The sequence below is a fragment of the Myotis davidii genome, unplaced genomic scaffold (assembly GCF_000327345.1).
Source record: "Myotis davidii unplaced genomic scaffold, ASM32734v1 scaffold88, whole genome shotgun sequence".
Lineage (NCBI taxonomy): Eukaryota > Metazoa > Chordata > Mammalia > Chiroptera > Vespertilionidae > Myotis > Myotis davidii.
This window is the reverse complement of record NW_006300377.1, coordinates 390887-402748: the sequence shown is the minus strand read 5'-3', so window position 1 is coordinate 402748 and position 11862 is coordinate 390887. Positions and strand designations below refer to the sequence as shown.

At 38.4% G+C, this 11862-nt stretch overlaps 1 protein-coding gene across 1 annotated transcript; it reads left to right on the top strand.

Moving 5' to 3' along the window:
- The first annotated feature begins 1034 nt into the window (after positions 1–1034).
- Positions 1035–10689, top strand: AKIRIN1 (akirin 1). Its single transcript, XM_006777402.2, has 5 exons — positions 1035–1044; positions 3327–3467; positions 5491–5625; positions 7069–7140; positions 7737–10689. Exons 1-5 carry the CDS (start codon positions 1035–1037, stop codon positions 7745–7747), a joined length of 369 nt encoding a protein of 122 aa, XP_006777465.1. The 3' UTR covers positions 7748–10689.
- Positions 10690–11862: the final 1173 nt, after the last annotated feature.

The window sequence follows — 11862 nt, the reverse complement described above, 5'->3', positions numbered from 1 at the left end:
TGCCCAGATGTTGCCCAGCTGTGAAGCAATGCAAGCTGCTGTGGGGCCTTGGGCCTTCTTTTGGATGCTCTGGGTCTCTCTGACCCAGCTGCAGTTTGTTAGGTAATTTTCAGATTTCAAAGGGTCAGCCTTTGATATGCAAAAGCCTCTGAGCACAGTTTGGGTGGGGTGGGGTCTCAGGGGATCAGCAGGGTGGAGCAAACAGCTATGGCTGATCCTCAGTCCTACCCTAAGAGGTCCCGCATCTCAGTGTCCAGGTAATCGATGCAAGCACCTCTGAAAGAAGGCTGCCCTCGAGTTCCGCCCGATGCCAGACAGTCCAGGTTCTCCTGTATGAGTCTAGGTCTCCAGAGACTCACTCAGAACTGGAGTTCAGAGCAATCAGGAGCTTGAGACTCCCTCCCGATTAAAAAAGACAACCGCATCTTCAGTTGCCAACCCTTTCCATGTGTGCCTCCGTACCTCTGCACTTCCACACCTCCTCTGAGTCTCGGTATGCTTTTCTGTTTCCTTCTAGTTGTAGCATTTCCACGCAGCCAGCCTTCCTGTGGTTCTGGATGATGTCCGTTTTGTCTTTTAGTTGTATTTTTGAAGTGGTTGTGCGAGGCAGCAATTCCCGGTGTTTACCTATGCCATCATCTTGGTTTCTCTCCAAGCAAAGTTTTAAAAAATAAAGTATTCATTTGTAAAGATATATCAATTATCTTTCTTCATGAATATTAGAATAGGGTTCTGTTAAGGAAGAAATGAAGTATGAATGCTTTATTAGTGCTTTAGCTTATATGAGAGATACCCTCTGGGTTAAAAAATATAGGGGAGGAAATATTAGTTGCTATACAAGTAGAAAGAATAAAGCCAATTAATAGAAAGGTGCATTTAAAAATCAGTGTCTCCACTCTGTAACATCCTAGTCATTATCTCAAAGGTTGTGCAATTCTCTCAGAAATGTTTTACTTCAGAAAAAGGTATGTGTCACAGCAGTTTTTGTGGTAAAAGCCTATAAAATTAAATATTTTATTGCTTAAATGAGGTGGATGGATGGAGGTATGGAGGGGGGTTGTTGAACTCGAAGATATTTGTAAACATGGAGTGAGTAGATGAAAAGCATTAATTGATCATGAATTGGGGGCAGGAATAACTTCCAAATGAGGTAGCATTTTAGCTGGGTCTTAAATGTTGGAAGGGGAGAAATAGCCCCATTTCAAGCAAAGCAAAATTGCTTGAGCAAAGGCCAGAAAACCCACAAATGAAGAAAAGGATAGTTTAATGCAACTGGGTTGTAGTGGGAGATGGAAATGGCAAAAAAAAATGGACTTAGTCTGATAAAACGTAGAAGCACAACCTCAAATAATGAGAGGCAAAGATTAAAATTATCCACTGTTAAAAAAGAAATTTGCTGCCTGGCTGGTGTGGCTAGTTTGAAGGGCAACCTATGAACCAGAAGGTCCTGGTTCAATTACCAGTCAGGGCCACATGCCTGGGATTGTGGGCTCCATCCCCAGTATGGGGCGTGCAAGAAGCTGCCTATCAATGAAAATCTCTCATCATTGATATTTCTCTCTCCTTTTCTCTTCCTCTCTTAAATCAATAAAAATATATTTTAAAAAAGAAATTTGCAGTTTTCTTTCTTTTTAAAAAAATACGTTTTTATTGATTTTTAGAGAGAGAGGAAGGGTGTGGAGAGAGAGAGAGAAACATTGATTGGCTGCCTCTTGCATAGCCCCTGCTCAGGATCAAGCCCTCTTCCAGGGCATTGCCTTTACCTAGAATTAAACCAGGGACCTTTCAGTGCATGGGACAATGCTCAACCAATGTTCACCCAGAGCAGGCCAGAGCAGAAAGTTGCATTTTTCTTTTTTTCTTTTTCTTTTTAGATGCCTTTGCCTGTTACATGTGGCCTTCTTGGGAAGAAAATCACATCTGCTTCCTTATTTTTCTTCTGTGTGTATCATGTTTAGATTCTTGGACTTGCTAATCCTTCTGCCATCCTCAAAATTGTATCTTTCCATTGGTTCACTTTGCCATGCAGGAGGCAGTGAAAGGTTTATCAAAGATCTTCTGTTCTCATGAGCCTTGTCCTCATACATTTTCTTTCTTGTTTCAAGTCTTTTCAATTACTTACAACCTTGTATTGCATCTGGCACATGTGTGCTTGGAGAATATATTTTAAAGATGAAACAAAGACTTCATAAATTGAGAGATCTAACACATGAACTTTACAGCATTCTTAAAGGAAAGCTTTGCTAAATACTGCAGTGTTCCAGTGTTTAGGCTGAGTGTTTAGTTATGTGTGGAGCTACTTTGAATTTGTCAGTTCCTGGGCTTGTGCCATCATTTGTTATAGCATTATTAATATCTTCGATTTTTCATTCTCACAACTTTATTGGGCAGACATTTAGCATTTATATTGAACAACTGGGCTAAAGATCTTGAATGACTTCCCAAGGTCATACTCACACATCTAGGAAGAAGCAAATTGAATTGTTAACACTTCCCCCTCCCTATTAAAAAATAATAACATACCTAGAGTAAGGTATACATTAGAATAATGTGAGTTGGGGTGGGTAATACAATTTTCTGGGTTTTAGGAGCCTTTATTATCTGAAAAGTGAATATACATTCTACCACAAAAACAAACCAACAAAAAAACTTGCAACCACATCCTTCCAGATTCTGTGTTGTCTCTAGGAATGTACTTCAAGGTGGTTAGTACTTGTGTGTCCTGGACTCCTTTTAATAGTGTTTGTTTTTTTATTACCTTGACTCAGAATAGTAACCTGAATCCTACCAAATATTGCCTCTTATAAAATCAAAAAATTCTCTTAAGTCCTGTTCATGAATTCCAAGCAATAAATTTCAGATCTTCCTCTAGCTATGAATATAATGGTTTCTGCTTTCCTCTTCTCTAAAGATCTTGAGTCCAAACAGGACAAGAGTTTCACTGTTAGGAGGCCTTGGGTGGTAAGAGACTCACCCCGAGTACCCTGACTTGTGAAATTGTGCAACTTAAGGAGGATAAAAAATAGTTCCGTATTAGGTGAAAGATTTTTTTTCCTTGTAAGTTGTAGTTAATGCTACAGCAAACAGTAACTCTGGTCTTCATTGTCACTGGAAACAAGCAAAGAGAACTGTCTGAGTGGCATATGCCAAAATAATAGCTATTCTACATATTGTTGAAATAGTGATAATAAGAGGGCACACTTTGGGGGTTATAAAAGGAATGGTTTATTCAGTATAAATATTTTTCTTGTTAATATTTATTACATGGGGAGAAGGATAAGAAGTGACTCAAGTGAATGTTCATGTGTGTTTCTTTTTTTATTTAGAGCAAATTTTTCAGAACATAAAACAAGAATATAGTCGTTACCAGAGGTGGAGGCAATTAGAAGTTGTTCTTAATCAGAATGAAGCTTGTACTTCAGAAAGTCAGCCTCCCTCCTCAGCACTCACAGCGCCTAGTTCTCCAGGTAAGTATACTTTAATTTGCACAGCCCATTTAAGAGTTTGTAAATGGTACTTAAAATGTTGGGGACCGCTCAGTGGGTAAGTGGTGTTACTTGGGAGTAGTAGAAATGTTTTGAAACTAGATAGAGATGGTGGTTGTACAACCTTGTGACTATGCTAAATTGTTGACTTTATGTCACTTTCACCGCAAATAATTTTTTTAAAATATATTTTTTTGATATTTTTACAGAGAGGAAGGGAGAGGGATAGAAACATCCATGAGAGACTATTATCAATCAGCTGCCTCCTGCACGCCCCCTACTGGGGAGGCACCCGCACCCAAGGTACATGCCCTTGCCCGTAATCGAACCTGAGACCTTTCAGTCTGCAGGCTGATGTTCCATCCCCTGAGCCAAACCAGTCAGGGCACCGCAAATAATTTTTTAAAAATTATTTGCGGTGCCCTGACTGGTTTGGCTCAGGGGATGGAACATCAGCCTGCAGACTGAAAGGTCTCAGGTTCGATTACGGGCAAGGGCATGTACCTGGGTTGTGGGTACCCAGTAGGGGGCCTGCAGGAGGCAGCTGATGGATCTTTCTCATTGATGTATTGCTCTTGCACATACATAAGTGATAGACCTTTCAATGGTTATAGCTAACAAGTCTCAATTTTAGTAATAACAATTTTTTTTGTTAGTCCTGATTTTTAGAGAGAGTGGAAAGGGGAATGGAAAGACAGAGAGAAACATCGATGTGAGGGAGACACATCGATTGTCTCCTGCATACACCCCAACCAGGTTCAGGGATCAGGCTGTAGCCGGTATATGCCCTTGACTGGAATCAAACCTGAGATCCTTCAGTCTATGGCAGGGGTGGGCAAACTTTTTGACTCGAGGGCCACAATGGATTCTTAAACTGGACCGGAGGGCTGGAACAAAAGCATGGATGGAGTGTTTGTGTGAACTAATATAAATTCAAAGTAAACATCATTACATAAAAGGGTATGGTCTTTTTAGTTTTATTCATTTCAAACGGGCCATAGTTTGCCCACGGCTGGTCTATGGGCTCACACTATCCACTGAGCCAAACTGGCTGGAGCTAATTTTGAAGTAATAGAATATGTCATGGGTAGAGAAACAAGTACAGATAATAACTGGCTAGACATTTTGGTAAAGTTTCATTTGTAGAGAAAAAAAATTGGTTTCAGCAAAAAAAAAAAAAAATTATTTGTTTCAGGCTGTTGAATATTTTTATAGACTAAAGGCCAAAGAAACAAATTCCAGGCTAAGCCTTGAAAAACAACTCAGAACTGGACTACCAATGGAACTGCTTTAAAAAAATCATGATTAGGAAGTCAATTTCCATGTTTTCTGGCTTTCCGGTGGATATTTTGGTTCCTAACTACTATGTTATAAACATTTCACTCTTCTTGGCCCAGATTCAAAAGGGATCAAGGATGAGATATATAGTGGTTGTCTCATTCATATTTCAATGACTTTGCTAATAATTTTTTATATTGAGCAAGTCATTTGCTCTCCATAAGTGTCAAACTTTTTTTCTTATCAAAATCACCCATGGAACTTAAAAGATTCTGAAGCCCTACCCCAGAACTAGTTCCACCGGTAATTATGATGCACCATCTTGGTTAAACATAGGTCTAGTGATCTCCAAGGATCTGGGTAGCTCTCATGCAGTGAATCTACTTTTCCTAATCTAGATTAGAGGCTTTATATCAGCTTTAAACTTTTTTCTTATTCTTGACCAAGAAAGCATTGAGTGGGCTCTCGTTGTTATGGCATCAGAACTATTTTTTTGTATGCAGATGAGCTAGCATACTTGGATACATGTTATTTCTCTTCTCAATTTACCTTTGTCCTTGCTTTGTAAACAAATGTCAGAAACTCAGAGAATTTTGTGGAAATATTCCATGTAAATTAGTGAAAATATTTTTATAAACAATTTTTATATCCTAGGACTGTTTGCATGAAGTTATTAATTCTGAACTTTAGAACTAGAATTTGTAAACTAGATTTATCTTTTGGCTAGGTTCCTCCTGGATGAAGAAGGACCAGCCCACTTTTACTCTCCGACAAGTTGGAATAATATGGGAGCGTCTCTTAAAAGACTACGAAGATAAAATTCGGGAGGAGTATGAGCAAATCCTCAATACCAAACTAGAAGGTAGGCTGAGGTAGTGGCTACGCCATTGTTAATAAGGTTCAGTAAAGATTAACCCCAATTAAGTAAATAACTTAGGAGGACATCCTGCAAGAAGACTTAATGAATTGTGATTATTAAGTTATTCCTTTTGGTGATTGTAAGCTTCATTTATATATTATATGGAAGGACTTTTTATTGACATTTCTGAAAAAGGATAAGCCAAGCTTTTCTGAGAATTTTTCATATGAACAAAAGCATTGAGTAGACTGTTTGGGCTGGCTGGCTTGTGAACTGGTGGTTGGGATAGTACTAACCATCAATAGATGATTGGGAGGTGTGGAGTAGTTAACATAGTCAGGCTTCCTGGTGAGTCACTTAGGTTGTGTGAGAAGTCAGGCTTCCTGTGATTTGGAGGTACATTAGAATCAAGTTTGGAAAGCACCACTTAGGCAACAAGTTAGAGCCTTTTCTGAAAGACAGGGATCTGACTCAGGAATAGAAAGTACCTGTTAAGTGAAAGAGGAGGGTGTTGTGATCAGAGAGATTTTAGGCAACAACTTCTTCCTTTAACTACTGTTTCCTAACTTGATGACCCACACCATGTGGTGCCTCAGAATGTTAATAGGCCTGCTGTAAATTGACAACTGTTGGGGTTAGCAACAAAATTAAATGGATTTCTTTATAGTAGAACTTCTTTTAATATACTAATAATGTATATTATAAGAAGAAACTCTTGTATATCATTCTCCTCTCCTACCACCACCCCAAAATTGTTCAGACCAGCTGTCTCTAAAGCACTTGTATAGTTTGTAGCACAAACTATAATTAAGTAGAATGGAATTTTCTCCTAGCTTTTAGCCATCCCACCTTTTCACTCAATGTGTATGATGAAATTTAGAGCCATGGTAGAGTTCAGCAAAGGACTTCAAGCTTCATGTTTTATAAGAGATATCCTAGTGAGCATGTCTGTCTGTCTTAGGAAGCCATTAGTAGGGGATAGAGTTACAGCAGGGACAAGATAATTAGGAAAATGTTATGCTATAGGTCAGTGATGGCGAACCTATGACATGCGTGTCAGAGGTGACACGGGAACTCATTTTTTTGGTTGATTTTTCTTTGTTAAATGGCATTTAAATATATAATATAAATCTTTGTTTTACTATTATTCCAAATGTCAAAAAATTTCTATATGTGATACAGCACCAGAGTTAAGTTAGGGTTTTTTAAAATGCTGACACGCCAAGCTCAAAAGGTTCACCATCACTGTTATAGGTGATAGTGGTTAAATCTAGGAGCCAGGGATTTGGGTTTGGCATCTAAGAGGAAGTAACAAATTTCAAGAGTGACTGTTGTAAGAGGTCCTGGGAATAAATAAACAGGGAAGCTAGATGTGATCCTGACACTTAATTCTTGAAAGCTGGGGAGAGTTTCCAGGAATAGTATATACTGTCTTTTCCCTCACAGAACAATATGAATCTTTTGTGAAATTCACACACGACCAGATTATGCGACGATACGGGACAAGGCCCACCAGCTGTAAGTATTGCCAAGTTTCTTTGAATTACCCAACTTCCAAGAGCAAAATTTTAAAACTGAGTACTTTGTCTCCTGGTAGCAAAAAGCCCTTGTGAAGTAAAATAATAGCTAGCACTTAAAGAATATTTACATGCCTAGCACCATGCCAAACCCTATGAGGGAAGAACTATTATTGTTATCTCCATTATACTAGTAACAGTAGCACTTAAAGAAGTTAATTTGTCCAAGTTTATGTAGCTAGTGGTTCAGCCAAGATTGAAACCTAGGTAGTCTACCTGGCTTTTCCCCAGAAAGGTAGTTTCAATTGTTAATTTATGAAAGTTGATTTCTTAGACTAACTTGTCAAGAGTGTGGTCAGAATTTCTTACTTCTAAACATCTTGCAACTACTAGGTACTCAAAACATAAATTATAATAACTATATATCCACTGAACCTGACTCAGATTTCTTAAATTCTTCAGGATTTAGGACCTTTTAAGTGGTGATTCATATTCTCCATGCAGCTTATCACATTTACCATTGGTTGTTATTTAAAAAGCACACTATATTTTTTTAATATTTTTACACGTTTTTGTGTTTTTATTCCTAATTTATAGATGTGTCCTGAAGCTTTCTTGCATAACTGGGTACCAGGTTTGACCTCAAGAGATGGCTGCTGTGCACTTTTTGCAACTGGTTTGATATCACATTTCAGCTCCAACTTTGCATCCTGAGAACACTTAAAGGTTTCTGCAGGTCCATTTTATACAACTTGAAAGACCTTAAAACTTTCTGGTTGCCACAAGCATATCTTTCTTTTCTGCTCATCCAATAAACAGCTGTGCCCTACTGTGATAGATTTTCGAAGCAAAATACCTGGAGCAGCAGTTTAGCAAAATATGCCCTCAGTGGCACTCAAATGGAGTTTCCCCAAGCACAGTTCTGTAAGAAGTGTGTGTGAGAGTGTATGTATATGTATGTATGTGTATTTTTAAGTTATTATTTGTATTGTGCAAATTTTTTTGATCTTGGGGATTCTGGCTGTGAATTTGATGCACGACAATTATGGTTAAAAACATTTGCTTGATCTACAGAAGATCATTAATGTTTTGTGACCATGTAAGTTGTAACAGTGGGTTGTTTTATGTGTAGGTATTGTTAAATACAGGGACTGTTTTCAGGCACAGAATATGAATCATACATTAGGATGGACATCAGATGTGATTATGATGACATAGCAAAGGTCTGTGGACCTAGGTCTGTAAATGCGTGGTGAGGAATTAAAATAAACTGGAGACGGGCCATTTGACACATGGAATCTGCCTAGCTGTATTGGAATGATACTTTGACTCCAAGCCTTAAAATACCCATGTGGAGTCTGTGCTCACCTCATTCACACACAGAGCTCCCTGGACACTGAACCTCTAAACAGAAAAAGTCTCCCCCAGAGCAGGAGCATCAGGGTTTTCTCGGGAGCATCGACCAGGTGAGCATGGGCTGGGGCTGGGCCAGGCCCCGGCAGCACTGCTACTTGGGAGGAGCCACTTCATCTTTGTATCAGTTATTACATACAGATTTGGATCCTTTGGTCAGGTTCTCCCAAATTCTTTTAAGAGGTGTCCAAGTTCAACTGCTTGAGCTTTGTTTTGGCAACCCCCTGCCCAAAGTTGCTTACAGACTGTTCTTCACCTTGTTTTCAAGGCTGAGGAACAGAAAGTAGCCTCTGTTTTGAGGAGGTGGAAGTTAAGTATACATTTATTTTTTACTGTGACTTGTTCAGGACCACATTTTACAAATGCCTTGTTTTGTTTATTATCGTTTCTGGAAAGTTCTATTAAAATTGTTTTAGTTTGAATATAGAATAGTTTTTTTAATTACAGCTTATTTTGAAAAATCTGAGTGTAATTAAAATGTATGCCAATACCTTCCAAAGTAAGGTAATATTCAGACAGTTCTGATCAGATGGCTTAATTTCTGGAATATTCACATTGGAAGATTCCTTATTAATGAATGTCTTTGACTTAATTCTAACCAAAAACTGCAACGTTATTCTTTGTACATTTTCATTATATAGTGTTAACAAGCTTAGTTGCAAACAAATAAAATACTTAAGCTATTTGTTTACCTTGCCTTCTTAATACTGTGATGATGTTTATTAAAATAATTTACGTGAGGCTGCTATAACCACTTCCTCAGTTTAACATTACATTTAAGAGTTACAGACTTTTTTTTAAAGCCCAACAGTGATCTTTTGATAATTAAAGAATTATTTTACTTCATATTTGAAGGGCAATTTGTTTCATCTTTTTTTCCAGGGTAGTCACTTGTTCCTGAAAGAGGAACATAATAGTGGCAGTAATGGGAGTGGCCTTACAGTGGGATAGCCACACCAAAACAAGGGAAGGGCAGCTGTGGGGGCCATCAGCAGTCCTGAAGGATGGATCAGGAACAGGGAAACTGCCTCACTTAAGTCTTCTTGTTACAGAATCAGTGTGATGTGCTCACTCAGTATTGTGTCAGCCCTTTCTTACTGAATAGCTTCTGGCTGGGAAATAGAGTTAAGTTTCGGTAAGGAAAATGACATGCTATTGTATTATGATATGGTTGCTTTTTGGGGCCACATGGTAAGACCACACCACCATGGTTGGATTTGGGGATCTCTTTTAAAGGGATTAGACATGTTTGCTTAGTGTTTTATCCAGGTAAAAGACATCCTAGAACAGAAAATGGAGACTTGTCAGATAGGCCTTAGACTAGCAAAAGGAGTTTTCTCTAGACCTTGATTTCTAGAATCTGAGCTAAGGCACATTCCCATGTAGGGAAGTATCTTTATCTCATGAGGATAGGTCAAGGCCCAGGGAAGAAGTGGTCTCAGAACAGCCATATCTAGTGAGTTAAAATATTTTGTGTTTTTGTTTTAGTTATCCTCTTTAAAGCCTTGAGTTTAAGGACAAGCTAAGGAGTCAGTGTCCCTCCCTAAGTTAGAGGAGTTCAGGGGAGATCAAAGTTTTGAGGCAGTGATAATTGGTAAGAGCTCCCCAAGAAGAACATCAGGGGATATAAGAATTTGGGCCAGCTTCCACACATGGTCAATCTTCTCTGCCCACCAGGAAGGATTGGTTGATTAGTGTAACAGTTAAAGGAATGGCCTTTGGATGTTTGTAACCCTAGACTTTAGTCTGCCCTGCCACTATTTTACTACGTGAGCCTTGCCAAGTTACCGAACTTTCTGAGCCATAGTTTTCTTACCTGTAAAACAAGGATTAATTGTATGTACATCGTTGGGTTTTTGTTTTCAAATAAATGCAAGATTAAATTAATTCATGTCAATAAAGTATTTAGCACAGCTTGGGACATAGGCTATGCACTTAAAAATGTTACAGGAGGTTTCTTTACAGTGGTCATCATCAGCTCTGAAGACCAAATTCTTCCTTTCTGCAGCAGTGATTCTCAACTTTCCAGTATGAAGAGCCCTTTGTTAACAACAAAATTTCACATTCTCTTATTAGAATTTGTACTTTTAAGTGTTTGACTAAGAAAACAATAAAAGATGAATGACAAATGAATTCAGTGATGCCTTTCAGTGAATCTGTATTTTGTTATTCACTAAATCAGGGGCCAGCAAACTGGCCTGTTTTTGTAAATAAAGTTTTATTTGAACACTGCCACACCTATTCATTTGCATCTGGCTGCTTTCACACTGCAACTCCAGAGACAGACAGTATGGGCCACAGGGTTGAAAATATTCTCTGGCCCTTTACAGAAAGGTTTGTGAGCCCCTGCACTGTAGTATTGATATGCATTTGAAAAGCTCACAAACAAGCACCACGTGTCATGGACACGTCCTAATTTATCATTCCTAGGGGAGTTACACATCAGTTTGAAGTGTGATGAAGAAAGCCTCTTTCTACAAATGAAAATTGACTGCCAAAGTGAGTTATAGAAAAAGTAATGAACTTAGAGCAATGATTCTAAAGGATGGGGACAGGGAGTATACTGTCAGAGGGGGAAAGGGTTAGAATGACTAGTTATTTTATCTTTGGCATATTTAATTTGGAAATTTTAGATACAAAAGTGGATTATGAGGACTTCATGTGTATCAGAACATAGCATGAGTTTAAAGAGAGTTTGTTAAATACTGTTCTTAAGAACTGACTTCTTTGCTGTCGTAGTGATTCCTTGAAAACGGCTTCTGAGAACAGTTGCAGCCTTCTATAGCTGCAGTTAAACGGGATCGTGGATAAGGTTGACACCTTCAGGAAGAAAGGAATAAGTTTACTTACGGAAAGAGCTCTAGCTAAGTACCTCAATCGACACTTGTAAATAATTAGCACTTTATTGCAGGGAGGGTATGATAACTGTCTAAAATTTTAATACCTGAAGTCTTAATGGGTCTGTTTTTACTGATTGTCGTTTATAGTGCCTTTTCTCTTCGTGCCAGGTTATCTGTAAGCTGCACAGTATATTTGAAAAGTTATTTGTAGAAATAAAAGTACAAGGATGACATACTTAACCTCTAAAAGGGATTTATTGTTGCCTATGCCTGGGAATAGTCCCAAACTTTCTTAATTCAGATTGAAGGCTGGAGATCCCCTGGGTCATCCAGATGGCACACACCTAGCTATCCAGTCTATGTGAGGAAGGTTTACTTTCTTTTTCTTCTTTATTTAGGTATTACATATGTGCTCTTGCTGTATGTCATATACCATGCTAGGTACTTTAAATTATATCACTACACCCTTA